The sequence below is a fragment of the Carcharhinus amblyrhynchos genome, chromosome 2, assembly GCF_965287045.1.
Source record: "Carcharhinus amblyrhynchos chromosome 2, sCarAmb.v2.hapA, whole genome shotgun sequence".
In the NCBI taxonomy this organism is placed as follows: domain Eukaryota; kingdom Metazoa; phylum Chordata; class Chondrichthyes; order Carcharhiniformes; family Carcharhinidae; genus Carcharhinus; species Carcharhinus amblyrhynchos.
The window spans coordinates 75,149,819-75,176,739 of record NC_137325.1 but is presented as its reverse complement, the minus strand read 5'-3'; the positions used below and the strand labels follow the sequence as shown (position 1 = coordinate 75,176,739).

The following is a 26,921-nucleotide window of genomic DNA, read 5'->3' as shown; positions in this document are numbered from 1 at the left end:
CAGTAAAATCTTTATCCTTTGCATTTTGAATGGCAGTTTTATTATCCAGGGTTAGGAATGGATGGAGAGGATGCACAACCATTAGCGAGAACAGAATACTGACAAAAATGGTGCTGTAAATCTGAAAACTTAATGCAATTGGATGCCAATTGTGATGCTTAAAATGGACTTTGCTTATCAACTGCGATATCTTAGTTTTGGTACCTTATGCTAAGTCAGAAAATAACAAAGCATAAGTGGCAGCGGGACTTGCTAATACATTTCCAACTGCATGCAGTAAAACCGGCAGCAGCAGGATTCATTTACACAGATTGCATGACACATTTTTCCAGTTGGCTGAACAGATGCAGGCCCACAGGGCCACTGTGAAATGACTTTGATAGATGGTTGCTGTCTGGGAAGCGAGCATGCTGCAGATTAGTGGAAACCCAAAGAGAATCTTGTCTGTTTTGTAGGGAGTTTGGTCCAATAAGATAATTTTTCTAATTAACCTATGGAGCACCAATGTATTTGAACGCTGTGAAAAATAAACTACTTCAATATTCTTTTGTCAAGAGTGGTGTTTTTCCCGACATAAAGTAACATTTCCTTGTCTATCATTTTGAAAACTTGTGGACATTAGTATTCTTTAAAAAACAACATATTCTTTATGTTGTTTTTAAGTAAACTGTTGTTTTACAGTTGATTTAAAACCCTTGTGCTTAGGAATTAAAATGTTGTGCGTCTAAAAAAATATATATATAATGCCAAGGATAAGCTTCCTGCTACAGTGCTCAGTTTTTGATTACTTACTACCTATCTCCTTATCCAATACACTTTTCAAAAAAAAATCTTTAATTTAACAGAAATTGAATTTCCCTGTGATTCTCCGTACTCCCAAGGAACGGCGACCAAGTAAGAAGGATGGAGGAACTTTGAAATCATTAGCGCCTCCAGCAGTATTGTACAGGTATTAACAAAACATTTGATAAATGTTATAAGCACATTCAAGTCTAACTTATGCATTTGATTAAATTAATTCTGTATGTTCATTTTTGTGTCCAGGGATGTGGTCCTTTATATTTTCTGTAAAAATGTTTCAATTTAAAATGTGCAAAATAGTGGCTGCTGTTCAGATGTGAATACATTTCTTGTGTTGACATCACTTTTTAAATTTATTTTTAGGATGTGGGCATTGCTAGTTCGGCCAGAATTTATTGCCCTTTAGGAGGTGGAGTGACCTGCCACCTTGAACTATTACAGTGCATGTGGTGTAGTACAGCCTCAGTGCTGTTAGGGAAGGAGTTTTGGGATTATGACCCAGTAATGGTGAATGATTGGTGATTATATTTAGTCACAATGGTGACTGGCTTGGAGGGGAATTTCAAAGTGGTCTTCCGATGGTCTGCTGCCTTTGTCCTTCTAGAATCTAGTGGTGGTCGTGGGATGGATGGTACAGCATTCGCCACTGTGCAGTGGTGGTGGAGGGGGTGAATATTTGTAGATGGAATGCTAATCGTGGGCTGCTTTGTCCTGGATGGTGTCAAGCTTGTGTGCTGTTGGAATTGCATTCTCCAAGCAAGTTGACAGTATTATCATACTCCAGACTGTGCCTTGTTAGTAATGGACAGGAGTCTGAAGGTTGTTTATCCACTCCAGGATTCCAAGCCTTAATGACCTGCTTTTGTAGCCATAGTATTTGTATAGCTGTTCTTGTTCAGTTTCTGGACGATGGTAAATCCTAGGATGTTAATAGTGGGGAATTCAGCTACGGTAATGTCATTGAATTATCAAGAGGTGATGGTTAGATTCACTCATGTTGGAGTTGGTCATAGCCTGGCACTTGTGTGGTACGAATATTACTTACTACTTGTCAGTCCTAACCTCAATATTATCAGGTTTCGCTGTTTTTGGACATGGACTGTTTCAGCATCTGAGGAGTTGCGAAAGGCGCAATCATCAGCGAGCATTACCACTTCTGACCTTATGATGGAAGGAAGACCATTAATGAAGCAGCTGAAGAAATGTGCCTCGGGCATTACCCTGAGGAACTGCAGCAGTGGTGTCCTGGAACTGAAGTGACTGACCTCCAACAACCAAAACTATCTTCCTTTGTGCTTGGAGTGATTTCAACCAGCAGAGGGGTTTCTCCTAATTCTGTTGATTCTAGTTTGGCTAGGGCTCCCTGATGGTATGATAATATGGCATGCCACTAATTTGTACTGAACCACCTATGTTTCTTTGAAATGTCACTTTTTCTGTGTTTTTTTTGCTTTCAAAGTATATCATGTGGCATTCTCATTTAAAAAAAGTAGTTTGATGACGTATTCTCAGTCTTTGTCAATGATACTTTAGCCTAGTGTGTGAGTAGCATATCTTCCACCTGACCTCTACATTACAACAGTGTGCTAATGAACTCAGCAGCTGGGGAAAGACAAAGCATGAATTCACATGTTGCTACACTATGGATTTACACTTTTTGCTAACTAGCCATGCTCAAAATGGACTCAATAACCATGATCTGCATTGTTGTGGTCTGTATTCTCGTCTAAGGGAGTAAGTTATGATCCTGTGATTTTGAAATTATGTTTACTATAATACTGAATTTTTGCTGCATGTATTTACATGTATTTGCAAACACATGGGAAGTAGACTTTCTCTGAGCTCCTTAGTCTGCTACTATAACTTGGGTATAAACATCATTAATATACGTAAACTGAGTTTTTAACACACTTTCGATCTGCCACAGTTGTCTATCTAGGACTGCATTGGTAGGAGAAACACTGTCCTTGTGGAGGCAAAATTCAACCTTCACACTGAGGGCATGCTACGTGGTATTGTGTGGCACAACCACTGTATTAAATATGATGGACTCAACACATGCAGCGGCAGAATTGTATTCCACACAAATTTTAACCTTGTGGCCTGGAACGTTCCTCACTTTATTAATACAATCAAGCCAGGAAATCAATGCAGGCTGGCAGAATGGGAAGAAAGTGGGAGAATGGTATTGTGATAGATGATCAGCCATGATCATATTGAATGGCAGTGCAAGCTCAAAGGGCTGAACAGCTTACCCCTGCTCCTAGTTTCTATGGTTCAATGAGGAGTATGTAAAAAAAAAAATCAGGAGTACCACCTGATGTACCAAAACCGCAGTGCCATTTTGGTGAAACCGCAACATAGCGAAACAGCAGAAGCAACAGGCCATAAACAGCTGAAATCTTCTGTGCTGTTTGGCCATTCACATGTTCTATTCTCTCTGCGGGCTGCCATTAACAGTTTTTCCCCATGCTTTTGTGGCTCTGACTATCTTGTATTCCCTCACCCTGTTGTATAAATATCTCCCACTTTCTATGCATTTTAGTTTTGACAGAGGGTCATCTGGACTCAACGTCAGCTCTTTTCTCTCCTTTCAGATGCTGCCAAACCTGCTGAGATTTTCCAGCATTTTCTCTTTTGTTTCAGATTCCAGCACCCACAGTAATTTGCTTTTATCCAGTACTATTACACGACTGATAGGTGGAGGAGGCTCCATGAATACCCTACCCTGACTGATAGCAAAGTGCATCATATGAGTGGGAATAAACAAGACTGAAGAGTTTAAGACCATCTTCAGTCAGTGGATGAGCTGAATTCCAGAGGTGAAGTGAGAGCACGTCTTCATCAGGGATGTCCAATCCCTCCTAGACCTCAAGTCCCCTACCAGTATGATCCAAGAGCTCTTTGCTTCTTTCTTGAATGGAGGCCCAATCAGTCTCATCTGCCAGCACTGTTCTTCACCCTGCTTGAACCTCTTCCCACATTGAACAACTTCTGTTTCGCTTCCATTAATTTCTTCCGAATAAAAGGTTTTGCAGTGTGTACCTCTGTGGCTCGAGTTTCTTTGCCTTTTTGTGGAATGTGTGGGGCGTTCTTCTTCTTCTTCTTCTCCTCCTTCTTCTTCCACTTTTTTTGTACGTTGATGTATTGGTGCTGTTTCCTGCTCTCACCCTAAACTAGAAAATTTAATTTGCTTGTTACCCTGGAAGGACTTTATTTTGTTCTCCCAGGTTTTTCCATCTTTGCTGACAGCCTTCCACCATGTCTGATTTATTTTACACAGCTGCTGTCACCCCGTGCCCTCCTTCCACACACCCCCCACCCCCATAACTCCCAGATTATGATCGGCTACCCTCTGTCCTCATCGCCTACCCACCAGACTCCGTCTTCAATAGATCATCCACTATCAAATATACCTTCACTTTCCCTCCCCTTTCAGTATTCTGATATGCCAATCTCTCTGTGATATCCTGGTCCACTCTTCAGTCACCCCCAACAGCCTCTCTCTTTCCTGTGGCGCCTTACCATGTAAGTATTACGAAGATGCAATACCTGCCCTTTTACCTCCTCCATTTTCACCAGCCAAAGTCAAACACTGCAGCCAAGAGAAAGCAATTTTGCTCTTTCAATTTAGTATATTTGATGAGAATCATAGAGTCCCTACTGTGCATAAGGAGACTCTTCGACCCATTGAGTCTGCACTGACCCCCTCTGACAGCATATTTTACCCAGGCTCTTTATGGACATTCTGCATTGAATAACTCAGCACCGAATTTCCCAAGGCCCTTCCAGAAATAATAGAAAACTCTTAGCTTGGGCGAATGCAGCTCCAACAGTAGTCAAGAAACAGGTTATCATCCAGAACAACACAGCCAACTTCTAATGAAAGGCCATAACCTAAATCTTTCACTGTTTCTCTTTCCACAGATGCTGCAAGACCTGCTGAGTGTTTCCAGCATTTCCAGGTTTTACTATAACAGCCCACTTGTTTGATCTCGAACAAGTGGGCTGCTATAATAACCTTGCACCTTAAACATGCATTCCCTCCATCATCAGTACAATATGGCTGCAGGGTGTACTATCTACAAGATGCACTTCAACTTGCCAAAGATCCTTCAAAAGAACCTCACAAACCAAACTCTGCCATATGGAGAGATAAGGGCATCAGGTGCATTTGACTTGGGGACAATGCCACCTTCTGTCTGAATCATGCAACATCTTGATATAAATAATTTGCTATTTCTTTATTGTTGCTGTGTCAAAGTCTTGGAATGCTACCTGTGCTTTGGAAGCACCTTCAACACATGTCCTGCAGTGATTCAGCAAATTGTCCCACCAGAACCTTTGTGAGGACAATTCGGAATGTGCAATAAATGCATGATAGCAGTAGCCATGATCATGAATGTTTTGATGTTGCATGCCCTCTTTCCTGAAATAATTTATTATGGTATAATTTATATAATTACATATGACCAAAAAAACCCTAAGTTGAGCCAGGTTGAAGACAGTAGGTTATTTCCAGTAATTTTGTAGGAATCTAGCTAATATTCTTTAATTTTTAAATTAATTTGACAATACCTGTCTTTTACACAACAAAGATGATTTATGAAGCTGTAACAGACAAGAGGGGGGTCAACTTAAACTGCCCTGATTTTCTTACTTTCTACCCATCTGTAAACAGGGTTTTTAATTCTGATTTTCCCCCTTTATAAATGGCAATATATTTTCCCCAACCCTTAAATTTGGAAATGTTCCAATTGTCTATTATTGACTTGCATTGCAAACTTGAGACAAAATGAAAATAAAAGGGTTGTTTTTTTTTACACACGTACACACATGTGCTAGAGAGATTTTGCAACGTTCAGCCATTTTTAACACTAAATGTAGGATAAGGACAAAGGAAACAGGTTCAGGGCATGACTACAATAAAATACAAGTATTGGTATTATTTGTGTTCAGTATCCAGAATCCTGAGTCACCTGTAATGTTCCTTCTGTGAGAAGATTGGCTGATTGTAGAATGTCCTGGATTTTCGAGTGTAACAGGAGAAGCACAGGAGAAGCACAACAGAAGGCATGTAAGATGAGTCAGTCAGGAAGCACAAATTCCAGGGTTCCAGCAGTTGGCAGTGCTGAGAATCTGAAGTCTTTCTGCTGCCATTGGCTTGATGGTAGACAGCACAGGTTCTTTTCTGGAGTCCTGTTCACCTAGCTGGTCAAACAGAAATTGCTGGCATTCAGTTCCAACAGATGAGGTCACAGTGCAGCTTGGAGAAGGAAGTCACGTGACACCACCACAGTGTTGGACACTGGATATATACTCCCAAGGCTGGAACCTAGGTGCTTAATCAGTCAGGATTCCATTTTTTTCTTGGCTACATTGGTGTTGGGTTAATTGACTGCCACTCTGTTGAATTTGTGGTGTTTTGGCCATTAGCAGCATTGAGAGATTACACCTTGCTAAGGTTTCTCCTTTGTTCGGTAGCTGGACCAGACTCCTTGTCACTGTGGTCATTGTTACCTTGAAGCTGCTGCAGGGCATCTGGTGACAGAAAAAATGACTTTATAAAAATAGTCCAGTTGAAATATTTAAGGGTTGTAGAGATAAGCTGGGGAATGACAGACCAGAGAGAGTCTCATGTCAGTAGTGCCATAGAACCATAGAAAATTACAGCTCAGAAACAGGTCTTTTGGCCCTTGTCTGTGCCGAACCATTTTTTTGCCTAGTCCCACAGACCTGCACTTGGACCATATCCCTCCACACCCCTCTCATCCATGAACCCACCCAAGTTTTTCTTGAATGTTAAAAGCAGCTCATTCCACATTCCCGCCACACTCTGCGTGAAGAATCCCCCCCCCCCCGATATTCCCTCTAAACTTTTCTCCTTTCACCCTTAACCCATGCCCTCTTTTTTTTTTTCTCCTCTAGCCTCAGTGGAAACAGCCTGCTTGCATTCTATCTATCTATACCCATCAAAATCTTATACACCTCTATCAAATCTCTCCTCATTCTTCTATGCTCCAGGGAATAAAGCCCCGACCGATTCAATTCTCCCTGTAACTCAGCTTCTCAAGTCCTGGCAACATCCTTGTGAACCTTCTCTGCACTTTTTCAACCTTATTTACATCCTTCATGTAATTAGGTGACCAAAACTGTACACAATACTCTAAATTTGGCCTCACCAATGCCTTTTACAACCCTACCATAACACTCCAACTTTTATACTCGATACTGCGATTTATAAAGGCTGATGCACCAAAAGCACTCTTTACAACCCTATCCACCTGTGACATCACTTTTAGAGAATTCTGTACCTGTATTCCCAGATCCCTCTGTTCAACTGCACTCTTCAGAGTCCTACCATTTACCCTGTACGTTCTACTTTGGTTTGTCCTTCCAAAGTGCAATACCTCACACTTGTCTGCGTTAAATTCCATTTGCCATTTTTCAGCCCATTTTTCTAGTTGGTCCAAATCCCTCACTGTCCACTACACCTCCAATCTTTGTATCATCAGCAAATTTGCTGATTCAGTTTACCAGGTTATCATCCAGATCATTGATGTGGATGACAAACAGTAATGGACCTAACACCAATCCCTGCGACACACCACTCGTCACAGGCCTCCTCTCAGAGAAGCAATCCTCCACAACCACCCTCTGGCTTCTTCTATTGAGTTAGTGTCTAATCCAATTTACTACTTCCCCATGTATACCTAGTGACTGAACCTTCCTAACTAACCTCCCATGAGGGACCCTATCAAAGGCCTTGCTGAAATCCAGGTAGACAACATCCACTGCCTTCTCTTCATCCACTTTCCTGGTAACCTCCTCGAAAAACTCTAATTAGTCAAACATGACCTACCTAGAACATAAGAAATAGGAGCAGGAGTAGGCTATCTAGCCCTTCAAGCCTGCCCCGCCATTCATTAAGATCATGGCTGATATGAAGTGGATCAGTTCCACTTTCCTGCTTTCTCCCCATAACCCTTAATTCCCTTGTCTATCAGTAATCTGTCTACCTGTGACTTAAATATATTCAACGAGGTAGCCTCCACCACTTCAATGGGCAGAGAATTCCAGAGATTCACCACCCTCTGTGTGAAGAAGTTCCTCCTCAACTCTGTTCTAAACAGTCTCCCCCTTATTTTGAGGCTGTGCCCGCTAATTCTATTTTCCTTTCTAAGTGGAAAGAATCTCTCTACCTCTACCCTGTCTAGCTCCTTCATTATCTTGTAAGTCTCTATAAGATCCCCCCTCAACCTTCTAAACTCTAACGAGTACAGACCCAGTCTATTCAACCACTCTTCATTAGCTAACCCCCTCATCTCCGGTATCAGCCTGGTGAACCTTCTCTGTACTCCCTCCAAGGCCAATATATCCTTTCGTAAATAAGAGGACCAAAATTGCACACAGTACTCCAGTTGCGGCCTCACCAGTGCCCTGTACAGTTAACATAAGAACATAAGAAATAGGAGCAGGAGTAGGCCATCTAGCACTTTGAGCCCGCCCCGCCATTCAATAAGATCATGGCTGATCTGAAGTGGATTAGTTCACTTTCCCGCTTTCTCCCCATAACCCTTAATTCCCTTGTCTATCAAAAACCGATCTACCTGTGACTTAAATATATTTAGCGAGGTAGCCTCCACCACTTCAACGGGCAGAGAATTCCAGAGATTCACCACCCTTTGAATGAAGAAGTTCCTTCGCAACTCTGATCTAAACTGCACCCCCCCCACCTTGAGGCTGTGCCCTCTAGTCCTGCTATCCTTTGAGTGGGAAGAATCTCTCTACCTCTACCCTATCCATCCCCTACATGCTCTTATACGTCTCTATAAGGTCCCCCCTCATCCTTCTAAACTCCGAGTACAGACCCAGTCTATTTAGTCTCTCTTCATAGGCCAACCCCCTAATCTCTGCCATCAGCCTAGTGAACGTCCTTTGCACTCCCTCCAAGGCTAATATATCCTTCCGCAAGTGCGGCGACCAAAACTGCACACAGTACTCCAGCTGCGGCCTCACCAGTACCCTGTACAGTTGCAGCAAGACCTCCCTGCTTTTATATTCTGTCCCCCTCGCTATAAAGGCCAACATTCCATTCGCCTTTTTGATCACCTGCTGCATTAGCAGACTGGGTTTTTGCGACTCGTGCACAAGGACCCCCAGGTCCCTCTGCACCATAGCATGCTGCAGCTTTTCGCCTTTTAAATAATATTATTTTTGCCAAAGTGGATAACCTCACATTGCTAACATTATACTCCATCTGCCAGGTCCTCGCCCACTCGCTTAGCCTATCCAGATCTCTCTGCAGACTGTCCACATCCTCCATGCAATTTGCTTTTCCACTCATCTTCGTGTCATCAGCAAGTTTTGTCACCCTATACTCAGCCCCCTCCTCCAGATCATCTATATAAATGGTAAATAGTTGCGGCCCCAGCACCGATCCCTGCGGCACTCCACTAGTCATCAACCGCCAACCAGAATAGCACCCATTGATACCACTTCTCTGCTTCCTATTAGACAGCCAATCCGCTATCCACGCTAACACCTTACCCCCAACTCCGTGCAACCTAACCTTCTGTAGCAACCGTTTATGAGGCACCTTATCAAATGCCTTTTGGAAATCTAAAAACACCACATCCACCGGTTCCCCTCTGTCTACTGCACTAGTCACATCCTCATAGAAATCCAATAAATTCGTCAAACACGACTCCCCCTTAACGAATCCATGCTGCATCTGTTCGATCAAACCATTCTTTTCTATGTGCCTCGCTATTTTTTCTTTGACGGATTCTAGCATTTTTCCAACTACAGACATTAAACTAACCGGCCTATAATTCCCTGCCTTTTGTCTGCTACCTTTTTTAAACAGCGGCGTAACATTAGCTGTTTTCCAATCTTCTGGCGGTTCCCCGGAATCCAGCGAATTTTGGTAAATAATTACTAAGGCATCCACCATCGCCTCTGCCATTTCTTTCAGAATCCTGGGATGCGTTCCATCCGGTCCTGGGGACTTGTCCACCTTCAGTCCCATTAGTCTATCAAACACTACCTCGCTAGTGACAGTAATCGCATTCAGGCCTTCAACTCCTACCGTCCTTCTAAGATCTGGCAAACTATTTGTGTCCTCTTCCGTGAAGACCGAGGCAAAAAATTTATTTAAAGCCTCAGCCATTTCCTCATCTCCCACCACTAAATCCCCCCTCTTGTTCTCTAAGGGTCTAACATTCACTCTAGCCAGCCTTCTCTTCCTTATATATTTGTAAAAACTTTTACTGTCCTTTTTTATATTTAGTGCTAGTTTAGCTTCATAGTCTATCTTTCCTTTCTTTATCACCTTCTTGGTCATTCTTTGTTGATTTTTAAACTTTTCCCAATCTTCTAATCGCCCACTACTTTTAGCCACTCTGAACACATCAGCTTTTAATTTAATACTCTCCTTTATTTCCTTAGATAACCACAGCTGGTTATCCCTTCTCCTACATTCCTTCTTTACCATTGGAATATATTTCTGCTGAGTACCGAGAAAGATCTCCTTAAAAATCCCCCACTGTTTCTCGGCCGTCCTACCAACCAGTCTGTGCCCCCAATCTACATTCTCCAATTCAGCTCTCATCCTATCGTACTCCCCTCTGTTCAGACAGAGGACACAGGTTCGGGACCCTACTTTCTCATCCTCCACCTGCATCAAAAATTCAACCATACTATGATCATTCGTCCCAAGAGGATCCCTCACAAGAAGATCCCTAATTCTACCTGCCTCGTTATACAACACCAGATCTAAGGTAGCTCGCTCCCTCATATGTTCCGTCACATACTGTTCAAGGAAACTATCACGACAGCATTCCAAGTGTAACCTCACACTTGCTAACATTATATTCCATCTGCCAGGTCCTCGCCCACTCACTCAGCCTATCCAGATCTCTCTGCAGACTTTCTGCGCCCTCCACGCAATTTGCTTTTCCACTCACCTTCGTGTCATCAGCAGATTTTGTTACCCTACACTCAGCTCCCTCCTCCAGATCGTCTGTGTAAATGGTAAACAGTTGAGGCCCCAGCACCGATCCCTGCGGCACTCCACTAGTCACCAAGTGCCAACCAGAAAAGCATCTATCATGGTAGTGAAACTATTGGAGAAACTTTTGAAGGAGATCATCTATCTCTACTTGGGGAGGCAAGGCTTGATCTAGGATAGTCAACCTGGCTTCATCAGAGGTAGGTCATGCCTATCAAATTTGGTTGAATTTTTGGAGGAGATGATTGGGTGTGTAGATGAGGGTAGTGCAGTTGATACAGTTTATATGGATTTCAGCAAAGTCTTTGACAAGGTCCCACATGGGAGACTCATAAAGAAGGCAAAAGCGCATGGAATATAGGGTAATTTGATAAAGTAGATTCAAAATTGGCTCAGTTGTGGGAGACGGAGTGATGACAGGAGGCTGCATGTTAGTGACTGGAAGCCAGTGTCCAATAGGTCCCCTATTATTTGTCATTTATATAAATGAGAGATGATTGTGTGGGCGGTAGGATTAGTAAGTTTGCAGAATAAACAAAGATTAACCTGGTGAGGCTCAGTGTCTTAGGTTACAAGAAAATATAGATGGGTTGGTCAAATGGGCAGATTGAACTACACCCTGAAAAATGTGAGGTGATACTCTTGGAAGGAGTAATTTGACATGGAGGTATTCAATGAATGGCATGACATTAGGAAGCTCTGTGGAACTAGAAGACCCTGATCTGTATGCCCATAGGTTCTGAAGGCAGAATGGCATGTTGGCTGGGTAGTGAAAAAAAGCACATGAAATACTTTTATCAATCGAGGCTTAGATTTCAGGGAAGTCATGCTGGAGTTTTATAGAACGTTGGTGATGCCACAGCTGGAATATTTGTGCAGTTCTGGTTGCCACGTTATAGAAAGCATGTGATTGCTCTGGAAGGAGTGCAGGAGAGATTCACCAGGACGCTGCCTGAAATGGAACATTTGAGTTGGGAAAGAGGTCGGATAGGCTTGGGTTGTTTTTGTTGGAGTAGAGAAAACTGAGGAGAGACTTGATTTATGTGTACAAGATTATGAGCAGCATGGACAGAGTGGATAAGGAGCCCCTCAGTTGAAAGGTCAGTCATGAGGGGTCAAAGGTTCAATGTGAGGGGCAGGAGGTTTAGAATGGATGTGAGGAAAAACTTTTTTATGTAGAGGCTGCTGGTGGTCTGGAATGCACTGCCTGGGAGGTGGAGGCAAGTTGCCTCAGATCCTTTAAAAAGTACCTGGATGAGCACTTGGCACATCATAACATTCAAGGTTATGAGCCAAGTGCTGGTAAACGGGATTAGGTGGGAAATCGGGTGTTTCCCTGATGTTGGTGCAGACTTGATGGGCTGAAGGGCCTGTTCTGTACTGTATGATTCTATGAAGTGGGAAATTGAGTGCAATTTAAATTGATGTCCCTCATGTCTGTGACAAACTGCACTCTACTCATCCCCTGTTTTCTGTTGAGTGGCAGGTCTCTGAAGAAAAGGCTTCTGTTTGAGCTCGCTGTTGTGTTATTGGTGTTTCCGGTCATCTCTCCTCAACTGTGGTACAAGTTTAAAATGCAACTTAATTGGTTGGACTAAGTTTCCTGACTTGTCAATTTCAGCACTTTAAACCTCCCAACCCCCTCATAACCCATGCACTATTTTTGACCATGGAAAATATGTTTGTGTAGTGCCACCTGAAGTGGTGCTGCACAATTTGCATTGATTCCTTGGAGGCAGGCAGCATTAAGCCTTGCTACCTGCATGGACTGTGGGTCTCCTCATTGATATTGTTGATAAAAACTATGGATAATGGCTCATAATGCTGCTATACTGATCGTCCCTTAAGTGGTGCTGCTGAACACATTTTCCCCCATTGCATACTAATTGAGCGTGTACATAGACCATTTAACTTAAGCCTGTTTCTCCATTCTTAATTAACCAAAAAACTGGCAGTCTCAGATTTAAAACTAACACTTGAACTTGCATCAAATGCTGTTTGTGTAAGCATTCCCAATTTCTACTACCTTTTGTGCATAGCAATGTTTCCTAATTTCACTTGTGAAAGTTAGAACTCTCTTTTGAGACAATGCCTCTTATTCTAACCTCCCAAGATGGGACAAAATAGTTTCTTTAGTCTGCTTATTCCTCTTAATGTCTTGAAACTTCGGTCAAATTAAATACTTAACCTTCTAAAATCAAGGGAATACAATCCTAGTTATATGTATTCTTTCCTGTAATTTAACTCTTGTAGTCCAAGTCTCGTTCTAGTAAATTATGCTGCAGTTCAGGTCAGTATAACCTTCCTAACGTGTGAGGTTCAGAGCTGAACATGTACCTCGGGTGCAATCTAACCAAAGTTTTGAATAACTGTAACTTCTATCTCTTGTATTGTAGTCTTTGGGAAACAGAAGGCAACATTTCATTTGCTTTTTTGATTATTTTCTGTACCTTTGCATGACATTTTAATAGTCTTGAGTATTTGGACCCCCACCAAGAGCCTTTGTCACTTGTTCAACAGGAAGTCAATATGCAGTGAATATTAATGTTTTATGTACTGAAAATTGGTGTTGTACTGATTTTGAGTTAATATTTTACAATTAAATATTTTGATTGTTAATTGCAGCTGTGGGATTTGTAAGAAGAATCATGACCAGCACCTTCTTGTCCTGTGTGACACTTGCAAACTCTACTACCATCTTGGCTGCCTAGACCCACCCCTTACCAGGATGCCCAAGAAGACAAAAAATAGTTATTGGTAAGAATCCTTCAGCGATAATGACATATTTCTTGACAGCACCTTCAAAACCTCTACCACAAAGAAGGACAAGGACAGAAGATGCAATATAAATGGGGGTAAAATTCTTAAAAGGGTACAGGAGCAGAGGGACCTGGATTTATATGTGCATAGATCATGGAAATTGGCAGGACAGGTGGAGAGAGCAGTTAATAAAGCATATCGTATCTAGGCTTTATTAATGTGGGCAAAGAGTACAGGAGCAAGAAAATAATGCTGAACACATAAGAGACACTAGTTGGACTTCAGCTGAAATATTGTGTACAATTTTGGGTACCACACTATTATGTTGTTCGTTGTTCGCCCATCGTCATCGATGAGGACCTCGACAACATTAGTCATTTTGAGGCTGGTTGCATTGTGTCCGAAGATGACGGACCAGGCCACTTTGGGCACGGAATGTCCTGGCACATATTGGACAGACTTATGTAGACACTGTAGTTGTTGCACTGGTGATTCTGGACTTGCGCAGCTTGCGCTTAAGTTGTGCTTCAGCAAGACACCTTGCTTTGTGAGCTTGACAGTCTTTGTCGATGAGGCAGCGTTTCCCAGGTGGCCGTGTCAATGTTGAGCGACTTCAGGGAGGCTTTGAGTGTGTCTTTGAAACGTTTGTTCTGCCCTCCATGCAAGTGTCTTCCAGCAGAGAGTTCCCCAAAAAGGAGCTGGGTATGCGCTCGTCTGACATACGGATGATATGACCTGCCCACCGGGTCTGCGCTCTCATCAGCAGTGTGTGGACTGATGGTAGACTTGATCTAGTGAGAACTCCAGAGTGTGGTACTTTGTCTTGCCGTCTGATGTGTAATATTCTGTGAAGACAAGTCATGTGGAAATGATTGAGCTGTCTTGCATGCCTTCGATACACAGTCCACATTTCACAGGCATACAGGAGGGTAGTGAGCACCATGGCGCTGTAGACCTTCAATTTTGTTGCTGGGCTGATTTCCTCGATGTTCCCATACAGCGGAACGCAGTCTACCAAAAGCAGAACTTGCCTTTGCTATTCTGCAGTTAACTTCTGCATCACTAGTCACTGCTTGAGAGAGGGTGCTGCCAAGATAAGTGAACTGGTCCACTGCCTGTAGTTTCTGCCCTTTGATTGTGATTATGGGTTCTGTGTACGGTGCATGAGGAGCAGGCTAGTGCATGACTTTGGTCTTTTTAATGTTGATGATGAGTCCAAAGTTGTCACAAGCTGTGAAAAATTTGTCCATACTGACCTGCATCTCTGACTCTGAACCAGCATACAGGGCGCAGTCATCGGCAAAGAGGAAATCTCTGAGAACAGTTTGTTCCACTTCGGTAATAGCTTGAAGTCTCCTCAGGTTGAAAAGCTCCCATCCACCCTGTACTTGAGACTGATTCCAGCAACACTGTTCTGGAAGGCATCATTCAGCATGGCAATAAACATCATGCTGAACAGTGTGGGTGCAAGCACACAGCCCTGTTTGACGCCATTGGCGACTGGGAATGCCTCAGAGGATTCTCTGCCATCCAGAACTCTGGCCATCATGTCATCATGGGACTGGTGTACCATCTGAATGAATTTGGGGGGGCAGCCAAACTTTGACATGATTCTCCACAGGCCTTGTCGGCTTACAGTATCAAAGGCATTCGCGCTTCTGCTCCTGACACTTCTCCTGAAGTTGGCACGCAGCAAAAATCATGTCAGTAGTCCCACGACCTTTGCGGAAGCCACACTGTGACTCTGGAAGCAGGCCCAGCTCCAGATGAGTGACCAGACAATTTAGCAGGACTTCTGTGAGAAAATTTCCTGTGATGGAGAGCAGCGAGATTCCTTGGTGGTTGTCGCATACTTGCTGATTGCCCTTCTTGTAGAGGTGTAGAATGGTAGCATCTTTAAGTTCCTGAGGAATGGATCCTTGCTTCCAAAAGGACTGGAACAACTCGGTGAGTTTCTCGATAAGTGCAGGACCAGCAGCTTTATAGATCGCTGCAGGTGTGGCTTCTGCCCCTGGGGCTTTGCCACTGGATAGCTGGCTGACAGCTTTCATGACTTTGACTACTACCGGTGGGTCATCCATGGCGCTGTTGATATCAACCTGGGGAATCCTGTCTATTGCCTCATTGTTAATAGATGACAGTCGGTTGAGGACGGCTTCAAAGTGTTCAGCCCATCTCTGCAGGATCTGAGCCTTCTCTGTAATGAGAGTTGTTCAATCTGTACTCGGGAGGGGGGAGCTCCCAAGAGATTGAGGTCCATACAGAGTGTTGAGGTCTTCATAGAACTGTTTCAAATTGTTTCTGTCAGCATATCCCTGTATTTTATCTGTCTTGGTGCTCAGCCAGTTTTCCTGCTCTTTACGCAGTTTATTCTGGACTGTCCCGCGAGCACTAGTAAAAGCATTTTTCTTGGCACCTGAAGATGGGGTGTTCTGACAGGCCCGATGAAGATGGTGCTTTTCAACAAGTAGAGCCTGTATCTCCTCATCATTCTCATCAAACCAATCATGCTGCTTGCGGGTGGAGGGCCCGATCAGATGTATGGATAGCATCCCTGTAGCGTTCCCAATTGTCGTCAGCGCTGCCTGCGAGGTGTAGGTCAGCAAGCTTGATTTCTAAGTCTTCAGCCAGTGCTGAAGCTATGCTGGAGTTCTTTAGCTTGGCTGCATTGATTCTTTTCATAACCTTGCTTCCTTGTGGTCGCCTCTTGGGTCTGATGCAGAGCCTCATTTTGGAGACAAATGAGCCTGTGATCTGTCCAGTAGTCAGCACCACACGTGGCCTTGGTTACTCTGACATCCTGCCTGTCTTTTCTCCTCACAATGACATTGTCGATAAGATGCCAATGCTTAGAGCGGGGGTGCATCTAGGAGGTCTTGTTATGGGTAGGCAGACCGAAGGTTGTGTTGGTGATGAGGAGGTCATGTGCTACTATTCATTAAAAGTAGGCCATTACTGTTACACTTGCCCACTCCATGCCTCCCAATGACTCCCTGCCAGATTGCAGAGTCACACCCTACTCTTGCATTGAAATCGCCAAGCAAGATCAGCTTGTCAGTACTGCTCACTGCTGATAGTAGGGCGTCTAGTTCTTAGAATTTGTCTTTCATCTCATCTGGGTTGTTCTTTGTGGGGGCATAGGCGCTGATCAGGGTGGCTTGACTACTGTTCTGTAGCAGAAGCTGTAATGTCATAAGCCGGTCGTTCGCACCCTTGGGTAGACTATCAAGTTTCCAAACAAGGTGAATCCTGATGGCGAATCCAACTCCAACATCACGACGCTTGTCGTTGCCGCGACCGCTCCAGAAAAAATTGTATCCACCTCCAGTTCAGTCAACTGACCTACGTTGGCAAGACGAGTTTTGCTCAGGGCTGCAATGTCAATGTTGTATCTTGCAAGCTCTCTGGCAATGGAGGCTGTTCTTCTGTCTGGTCTGTCTGCTGTAGGGTTGCCCAAAAGCGTGCGCACATTCCAAGTGCTAATGGTGAGCGGTGTCACCTTGTGTTTTGTTTTGTGTGTTCGACTGCAAGATGGGATCCCCACAAACCGCGGTAAACTAGCCAGGGTGTAGTGAAGCAGGTAATGTTTAGGGCAGCTTTTCTCGCCCCTTCCTCATTCTACGGAGGTGAGCAGTGCGTTCCTGAAGAGGACTGCTCAGTCGCCAAGGTAGGCGCCGGGTTCCACTGCTGCTTTGGTCAGTGGAGAACGACCATTAGACCTGAGCCGCCTGCATGCAATTCCGTGATTACAGCTCCTAGTGTATCCACACCTGCTGTTTCACCGCTCGCCCATCACCACAGGACTTCAAGGGTTGAACAGGACGATGATGATGGTGTCGAAAGTAGCGCTTGATTTGAATTAAAGCGAGGCGCAGCGTCAGCCTCACTCTCTCTTCCCAATTCCCATCTAGATCCAGTGGCAAGACGAGTCAAGATGGCTGGAGGTGGGACTAGGCGCAGTGGATGACCAGGACGTTTTCTGTGCCTTGTCCTGCTCTTCATGTTCCACGACGCTTGCAGAGACCGCCTTCTTGACCGTTGGACCTTCCATTGGTTTCTTCTGCTAAATCCACCAGACTCTGTCTTCACATGCTGGGATAGACATCTCCCTATCTCACCAAGGGTTGAGACCTGTCGGCTACCCTCACCTGGTTTAGCTGGCTTGTCGAGGCCGTTGCCCGGGGTGTGGCCGCTGTCGCATGCAAACAGCTACGGGGAGCCACAGGTGAGAACTGAGTGCCAGGTGGGGACAAAGGATGGACAAACTTTCCTGAAAGGACGCACCATGTTCCCCCACCGTAGGTATTACCCCTTCCCGAAACCCCATACACGCCTGTACCACACTATCAGGAGGATATGAACACAGTGCAAAAGTAATTTACAAGAATAGCTCCAAGGATCAGATACTTCAGTTGTGAGGATAGATTGGAGGGGCTGGAACTTTTCTCCTTAGAGAACAGAAGGCTAAGAGGAGACTTAATAGAGATATTGAAAATCAGGAGGGGGCTGGACAGAGTGGGTAGGAAGAAACTGTTCCAGATTTAAAGTGATTTGCAAAATGAGCAAATGTGAAGTAGGAAAAAACTTTCTCATGCAACAAGAGGTAGTAGTAGAAGCAGGTACAATTTTGTCTTTTAAAAAGCGTTTAGACAGTTACATGAGTAAGATGGCTATTGAGGGATATAGACCAAATGTGAGCAATTGTGAGTAGCTTAGTCATTAAAGAGAAAAAGGGCAGCATGGACAAGTTGGGCCGAAGGGCAAGTTTCCATGCTGTAAACTTCTATGACTTTAAGTGGTTTGGGTCCGGAATGCACTGCCTGGAAGTGTGGTGGAAGCACATTCAATCAAGGCATTCAAGAGGTCATTAGATGACTACGTGAATGTGCAGAGGAATGGCATTGTCATGTTGCTCATTTGGAGAGCTGGTGCAGACAAGGTGGGCCAAATGGCTTCTTGCACCATAAAAATGTTGTGATTCTGTAAAGGAGAACACTACGACCTGCAAGTTAGGAAATGATAGAAAGCATTGCGTTGGATAGAATTGGTGGTTGGAAAATCTAAGTGTGCAAAGTTCTTTGTTTTATGAATTTTTCAATATCTGTGTAATTTTGATGTTTTTGACAGCATTTTATCAGCTGGTGTATGATGGACTGTCATGAAGGTTCTAATTCCCACATTTGTTGGTCCCTTTTCACATATTTCCTTTCATGATTTGCCAATAATGAATGGAATCATGTTGGCCAATTGAAAAACTCAGTTCTCATACGTACAAACAAATATTTTATCATAGATACACATGTGTATTTGCTTTTTTCCCCTGTTTATGCCTTAATTGTCAAATGATGCCTGGCAAATGAAGCAGCAAGTAGGTTGAACTGCTGTTTAACACCATTTGTAAGTATAAAGGCACCATGTAGGTATACTCATTATCATGAATTATTAATTTCCCCTTGCACATCTGTAAATAACCATGAAAATTCAGCTAGTAAACATAAAAAAAACAAGAATAATAATTTTGTCTGTACTGTCTAAAATGGGTAAAATATTTAACCATACAGTAGGAAGAGAAGTGTGCCATAAGGAGCTCTTTTGAGATATGGCATGCAGAATTGGCTGTGCAGGAGAGCTTGGGAATTGATCGACAGTATACTTCAAAAGCAATGTTTCATGGACATTTTTGTTAGAGATGTTGAATCAGTAGTAAATATTCCATTTAATTATTGCAAAGTATGCCACAAGTTTTATCTTTGCTCAATACCTTAGTACTAATGAGTGACTGTGTAACAAGAGCTTATCTGACATTGTGAATTATTTGTGACCATTCAGATTGGACATTAGTAATATAGTTTAGCTTTTTCAACAATGTAACAGCTTCCAGTGTGAGTTTGTGATGTGTACAGGTATGTCGTTGGGTATTCTAGTGCATAAATCGCAAAAGTTTGTATGCAGTGGCAGCAAGTAATTAGCAAAGCAAATAGAGTATTATATTTTATTGCAAAGGGAATTGAATACAAGAGTAAGGTGGTTATACAGGGCATTGGTGAGACTACATCTGGAGTACTGTGCACAGTATTGGTCTGTTTATTTAAAGAAGGATGTAACTGCATTGGAAGCAGTTCAAAGAAGGTCACTAGATTAATGAGAAGGTTCACTAGATGCAATGGGAAGGTTGTCATGTGAGGAATGTTAGAATTTGATTTATTATTGTCACATGTATTAGTATACAGTGAAAAGTATTTTTTTGTGCATGCTGTACAAATAAAGCGTACCGTTCATAGAGAAGAAAAGGAGAGAATGCAGAATGTATTGTTTCAGCCATAGTTAGGGTGGAGAGAAAGATCAGCTTAATGCAAGATAGGTCCATTCAAAAGTCTGATGGCAGCAGGGGAGAAGCTGTTCTTGGGTTGGTTGGTACATAATATAAGAACTAGGAGCACAAGTAGGCCATCTGGCCCCTCGAGCCTGCTCCACCATTCAGCAAGATCATGGCTGATCTTTTCGTGGACTCAGCTCCACTTACCTGCCCGCTCACTGTAACCCTTATTTCCTTTACTGTTCAAAAATTTATCCATCCTTGCCTTAAAAACATTCAATGAGGTAGCCTCAACTGTTTCACTGGGCAGGGAATTCCACAGATTTTCAACCCTTTGTGTGAAGAAGTTCCTCCTCAACTCAGTCCTAAATCTGCTGTCCCTTGTTTTGAGGCCATGCCCCTGAGTTCGAGTTTTGCCTGCCAGTGGAAACAATTTCCCTGCTTCTATCTTATCTAGTCCTTTCATAATCTTATATAGTTCTTCAAGCTCTCTCCTCATTCTTCTGAATTCCGATGGGTATAGGCCCAGTCTACGCAGTCTCTCCTCATAAACCTACCCTCTCAACTCCAGAATCAACCTAGTGAATCTCCTCTGCACCTCCTCCAATGCTGGTATATTCTTTCTCAAATAAGGATATCAAAACTGTACGCAGTACTCCAGATGTGGCCTCATAGCTGCAATGTAACCTCAATGTTTTTAAACTCCATCCCTCTAGCAATGAAGGACAAAATTCCATTTGCCTTCTTAATTACTGCTGCACCAGCAAACCAACTCTTTTTTATGATTCTTACAGAAGGATACCCAGGTCCCTCTGCATAGCAACATGCTGTAATTTTTTACCATTTAAATAATAATCCATTTTGCTGTTATTCCTGCCAAAATGAATGACCTCACGTTTACCGATACTGTACGCCATCTGCCAGACCCTCGCCCACTCACTTAGACTATCCCTTTGCAAACTTTCAGCATCCTCTGCACACTTTGCTCTGCCACTCATCTGCGAATGTTGACATACTACATTTGGTCCCCAACTCCAAATCGTCTGTGTAAATCGTAAACAATTGTGGCCCCAACACTGATCCCTGAGGCACACCATTAGTCACTGATTGTCACCCAAAAAAAATACCCATTTATTCCCACTCTATGCTTTCTGTTAGTTAACCAAAACTCTATCCATGCTAATACATTATCCGTAACACCAAGCACTTTATCTTATGTAGCAGTCTTTGGTGTGGCACCTTGTCAGATGCCTTCTGGAAATCCAGATACATCACATCCACAGGTTCCCCGTTGTCCTCTGCACATGTAATGTTCTCAATGACTTCCACCAAATCAGCCAAACATGACCTGCCCTTCATGAACCCATGCTGCATCTTACCAATGGGACAATTTATATCCAGGTGTCTCATTATTTCTTCCTTGATGGTAGGTTCAAGCATTTTCCCTACTATAGAAGTTAAGCTAACCAGCCTATAGTTACCTGCCTTTTGTCTACCTCTTTTTTTTTTAAATAGTAGTGTCAATTTGCACATTTGTATGTTACCTCAGACTTTTGTATCTCTTTACCAACAGAAGATGGAAGAGAGTATGTCCCAGTGACTTGTATCTGCTGGATTTAAAAGGGTATGAGATGACTTGATTAAAACATATAAGGTCCTGAAGGGACTTGACAGGTGGATATGCAAAGGATATTTCCTCTGACAGAAAAATTTACAATGAAGGGCCGCTGTTTTAAAAATATTGGGTCACTCATTTAAGACAGAACAGAGAAAAAAAACATTGAGAGTTGAGAAAGTTCAGAGTTCAGTTCCTCAAAAGGCGGTCTTTGAATAACTTCAAGATAGAAGTAGATAGATTCTTGATGAGCAAGAGGGTGAAAGGTTATTGGGTAGGCAGGAATGTGAAGTTAAAATGAAATCAGTCAAGATTTTATTGAATAGTGGAGCAGGCTCGACCATCCGAATGGCCTACTCCTAATTCATATGTGTGTATGAAAGCTCAATAAACTTTGACACGTAAAACACGCAACCAGCTGAATAAATTAAGGATGTTATGGCGTAACAATTAAGGGCATTATAACGTAACATTGGCATTATATTCAGGCATTACTTTTAAGGTCCCAGGTCAGTATGGTTGTAGTTTTGTATATTGTATGCAAATAAGATCTTGATTTTCTGTGGCTTTTTTTCCTTTTTTCCATTTACTTTTATAAGAAGAAAACAGCATTTTTGTTTTAAATGTAAATTTATTTCTTTATATATGGCCGTTATTTATAACCAGCCAAATTCTTTACAGAAAGGTAATCTTGGTGCATTGCTGGTAATGTGTGCTAGGTGAATATAAATCCTATTTTGTAGAACTGGCATCTGTTCTTGTTGTGAATTTCATGCTTGAGCTCCGCTGATCACCAACTTAGGTTTCACTTTTAATTAGTCTGAGCACACACTGCAAGATAAGATTATTGTAGAGAAATTGAGTTTTATTGATTGTTCTTTTTCATCTTTGTTGTGTCTTTATGAATCCCTTTGGAGGTAATGGAAAGTGTATAAATGTCTAAAGCTATCCAAAAAGCTGTGATTCTTTTGAAAATTCCTAGCCCTTTTCTTTGTGGTTCATGAGATTTTAAAACATATTTATAAGCTAGGCATGATTGAATTTGTCATGGGCCTTGACCTATTTGAAGATACAAGGTTTATGTTCCTGTTAAGAACCCTCAAGGGGAGAAGTGTCTCATCTTTTAATCTTTTATGTACTTCATTTAGTTCTGAATCATTGAGTGAATTTCTCGTACCTCTATGTTCAAAGCGATTGACCAGTTTCCTTATACAATTCTCTCCCATTTCAGATAGGTCTGAAATGATTCTTTTTTCAGGATACTCAAAGATTGTGTGCGATGGAAATGAAAAATGCATTGGTAACTGTGACCAGCTCTCACAATGAGCTTGTCTTGCCAACTGCCAGCTTTGCAATATTGACTAAATGTTTGCAAGGTAAAAATATATAACCCAATTGCCATCAGTAGAAAAGCTTGATGGATGATAGCACTCGGCCCCAAAAGAGAGAGCTCTGTATCTGAATGTTAGAATTCCATGCAGAAAGATTATGCAGTTCTTCTTGGTCTCTTTTATTTATTTACAGGTGTGTATGTCACTACATTTGTTGCCAATCCCTAATTCCCTAACTGTACTTGAGAAGTTGGCGAGTTGCCTTCTCGAACTGTTACAGTCCATATGGTGAAGACGTTCCACAGTGCTATTAGGGAGTAAATCACATGGGTTTGATCCAATGACAATGAAAGGCAATATATGTTTAAGTCGGGATGAATTGGAGGGAAACTTACATGTGGTGGTGTACGCATGTACTTGTTGCCTTTTTCTTCCGGGTGCGAGAGGTCATGGGTTTGAAACATGTTCTTGAAGGAGCCTCGGCACATTGCTGCAGTGGATGGTACGCACTGCATTTGTATTGTGCTGATAGTGGAGGAAGTGGAAGTTTCAAATGGTGAATAGTCAGGTAGACTGCTTTGCCCTTTTATGATGTTAAGCTTCGTGCATTATTAGAGCTCTGCTTAGGCAAATGGAGACAAATCCTTTACACCCTGACTCATGCCATTAAGGTGGTGGAAAGTCTTTGGGGAATTTGAAGCTGTGTCATGTGTTGATAACTCAACTTCTGTTCTGCTTTCATAGTCACCATATTTATGCAGCCAATCCAGATAAAGTTTGTATTATATTGCTAATTTGTTTTATCCCACAGGCAGTGCTCTGAATGTGACCAAGCAGGTAGTAGTGACTTGGAAGCAGATATCACCATGGAAACATTGCCAGATGGGACCAAGAGATCAAGGAGGCAGATTAAGGAACCTGTGAAATTCACTCCATTGGATATTGTAATTGAACCAAAGAAGATCATGAACAAAAATATGGTAACCTAATCCTCCTTACTGTATTGTTTTTCTGCATTGTTATGATATAGAGGTTATGCAATGATGTAATCAGTTTATTCCAAAGTTATATTTAAAAAAAATTCTACTGGGTGGATATGGTTGCTTATTGAATGGTTTATCATGTATTATATTTATCCAGTTCATTAGGAAAAAAGAAATGGGTGCCTTGCACACATTTTGATATAGCTAAAATTATTTGTTGAATTCTACTGCAGGTGTCTAAATTTCTTGAAGGATATCTGGAATTTAAGTCAATGCTTGAGTGCCTTAATAGGAGGAACACTCGGAGCTTTTAGAAGGATTCCTACCAAAGCCAATAATATTATTTAGTGTGACGTGTGCATTATTATCATGAGGAAAATGAAGTTCTAAGTTTCTCACAATCATATTTTAGAATAGTTAACTTCAATTTTATTTTCAGTAATGTAATATTACATTCAATGACAAAACAGATACTTGTTACTTATTTTAGAATCATACCAGTCCGTGTGAAATAGTGAGAAGGCAAGTGATTTGATGAGAACTTTTAGATGTGTTTGCTGAAAGAGAGTCATGTTGCTGAAGCTTTTCACTTTGCACTCATCACAACAAATGCAAACACACCAAATTTCAAACACAATTTATACTACAGGAGAGAAGTGTACTGATTGGTTGGCAAGTTGATTGATTGGCTGAGGCATGACCTTCTCCATGGCAATGAGGAATGATAAGTTCCAAGCTCTTGGGTAATTCAAAAAAGGTGCAAGGCTTGAACATATTCCTTTCGTTTGCAGAGAACTGGTCCCTGTGTATGAATGTATTTGGCTTCTAGTAAGCATAAATGAACCATGTTATGGATTTGGTTGATTATCTTTAATTGGTTGTTAGTGTAGTTGCAAGTGCTACCCAATCATGGAATCACTTTTAACTTTTGGGGTTTTCCAAGTGAGAGCTGGTTGAGAAATCTCTGTACTTTGCCAATTATGTTTAACTGTAGGATCATGCTGTTTGATTTGATGAGCCAGTTTTTAGTCTGAATGGCCTATTCATTTAACATCACACCTGTACTGAAATTCATTCCTGGTGTTGCTTAATTATGTGGTAGGCAAGATGTCAATTTGAACTGGTGACAGCATTCTGTTAGCAGAAAATACCATGAACGTAGCCATTGCATATTGGCAGCTTGAAAAAACCTGCTTGTTGTGCAATTTAAGTAGAAAGTTCCTTTGTTTATTTGTAATTGGCAGAATATAACCTGCCCACGTTGACAAAATTGAAAACAAAACAACACCTGTTAAATGTGATTCCATGATTGATCAGCGCTTTTCAACGTTAATGTAAAAATCATGCACCAAAATTGATGAAACAATAACGTGGGTCCTTTAATTAAAAAGACTGTACACAGATGGAGGTAATTGGGATCCTAAATATTGCCCATCTAATGTCCTCTATTGTTGCTTGCAAACTGACAAGTCATGGGACTAATACATCATATCCTGTAGAGGTAGTAGTGGTTGACAGTTTAAAATATCTTCCTTAAAGATGCTTGCACAATATATCACAATATTCTCCTTTTTCTAACTATAGCTTAAAGAATTGAAGTATTTACATGACGGCAAAAGAAAATTCTGTCCAAATGTTCTTTAACACTGCAACAAATTTACAAGTCTCTGAACCATATCAGTGGTTTGCTTATCCGTCCAGAATTAGTTATGATTGTTGGAGACTGTTGTATGTTTTCAGAATGCTAGTTAGAGGTGATTTGTTTGTGCTGTATCTTTGACTGTGTTCTGTTTGCAATAGGACTGCTTGATGCTTCTGCTGATAGTGTCCTGATTTAACATGCTCTCAGGCTGTTTGGTATTTGTACTTGATATGCTCTTGATTCTGGGCATATGCTGGTGATTCTTGTTGGGTTTCAGAAGCCATTTATTAGGAGTTGTACACTAGCTTTCTGTCCAGTGTTCAGGTTGTGTAGTCCATTAGCTGCCAGCAGTTCATGGGCATCTTTAATCTTCACACTTTTTATCAAGTAATGGATCATATACTCCTGGGACTGTTCATGAATGATGACTTGAGAGGTTTATCCACACTTGTTGGCTGAGTAGTAATTCCGCAGTTGAAGGCACCATTGCAATGAGCAGCGTTGTTTTAAGATGCACATGGTTCATGGGTAGATTGCGTTTTGTTTGAACACACTTCATGATTAAGGATTTTACAGTTAGGATCATGTATTCCATTGGATCCAGGGATAATGCGGTAATGAAAACTGCTCATTTCTCATCCATCATGTTAAGGTGCCATCCAGTGTATTGGGGTTTGTGTTGAAACCAACCAACCTCCAGTGATGCTCTGAAAATAGAATTTGATGTGTGCGATGGTTGCACAATGTGTCATCTAATTGACAGATAATGGGAAATTTGGAGAAGTAATTCATTACAATCAAAAAAAATCATCTTCATGGGTGCTGAAGAAGTTAGTTGCAAGTCTGTTCCATAGATGTGTCAGTACCTTGTGAGACAATAGGTTATTCATTTGTGGGACATGGGCATCTCATTACCCATCCCTGGTTGCCCTTAAGAAGGTAGTGGTGAGCTGCTGCCTTGAATGGCTGCCGTCCATGCTATATGGGTTGACCCACGATGAAATAAGGGAGGGAATTCCAGGATTTTGACCCAGCAACTTTAAGGAATGACGTATATTTTCATGTCAGGACAGTGAATGGCTTGGAGGGAAACTTGCAGGTGGTGATGTTCCCACGCGTCTGCTCCCTTGTCCTTCTAGATGGAAGTGGACATGGTGCAATTTAGTGACTTACTGCAGTGCACACTGCTGCTACTGAGTGTCGATCGTGGATGGAGTGGATGTTTGTAGATGTAGTGTCCAGCATGCTGCTTTGTGCTGGATGGTGTCAAACTTCTTGAGTGGTGTTAGAGCTGCATCCATCCAGGCAAGTGGGGAGTATTCCATCACACTCCTGATTTGTTCCTTGTTGATAGTGGGATAGGCTTTGGGAAGTCAGGAGGTAAGTTACTTGCTGCAGTATTCCTAGCCTGTGACCTGCTTGTGTAGCTACTGTAGTGTGTGTCAAGTCCAGTTGAGTGTC

General features: G+C 42.2%; 1 protein-coding gene across 13 annotated transcripts in view; it reads left to right on the top strand.

Moving 5' to 3' along the window:
- The window catches only part of phf14 (PHD finger protein 14), a 230,068-nt gene that overhangs the window by 97,755 nt on the left and 105,392 nt on the right, over positions 1 to 26,921 (top strand). For 12 of the 13 annotated variants that reach the window (XR_013888987.1, XR_013888985.1, XR_013888983.1 and 9 more), the window contains exons 12-14: positions 846 to 949; positions 13,439 to 13,570; positions 23,647 to 23,815. Coding sequence is in view for 5 of the 13 variants with exons in the window: in XM_080207547.1 (XP_080063673.1) it covers positions 846 to 949; positions 13,439 to 13,570; positions 23,647 to 23,815 (405 nt within the window). In the remaining 8 variants the exon portion in view is untranslated. The remainder of the gene's footprint in view (positions 1 to 845; positions 950 to 13,438; positions 13,571 to 23,646; positions 23,816 to 26,921) is intronic. The other variant, XR_013888988.1, reaches the window with a different exon arrangement.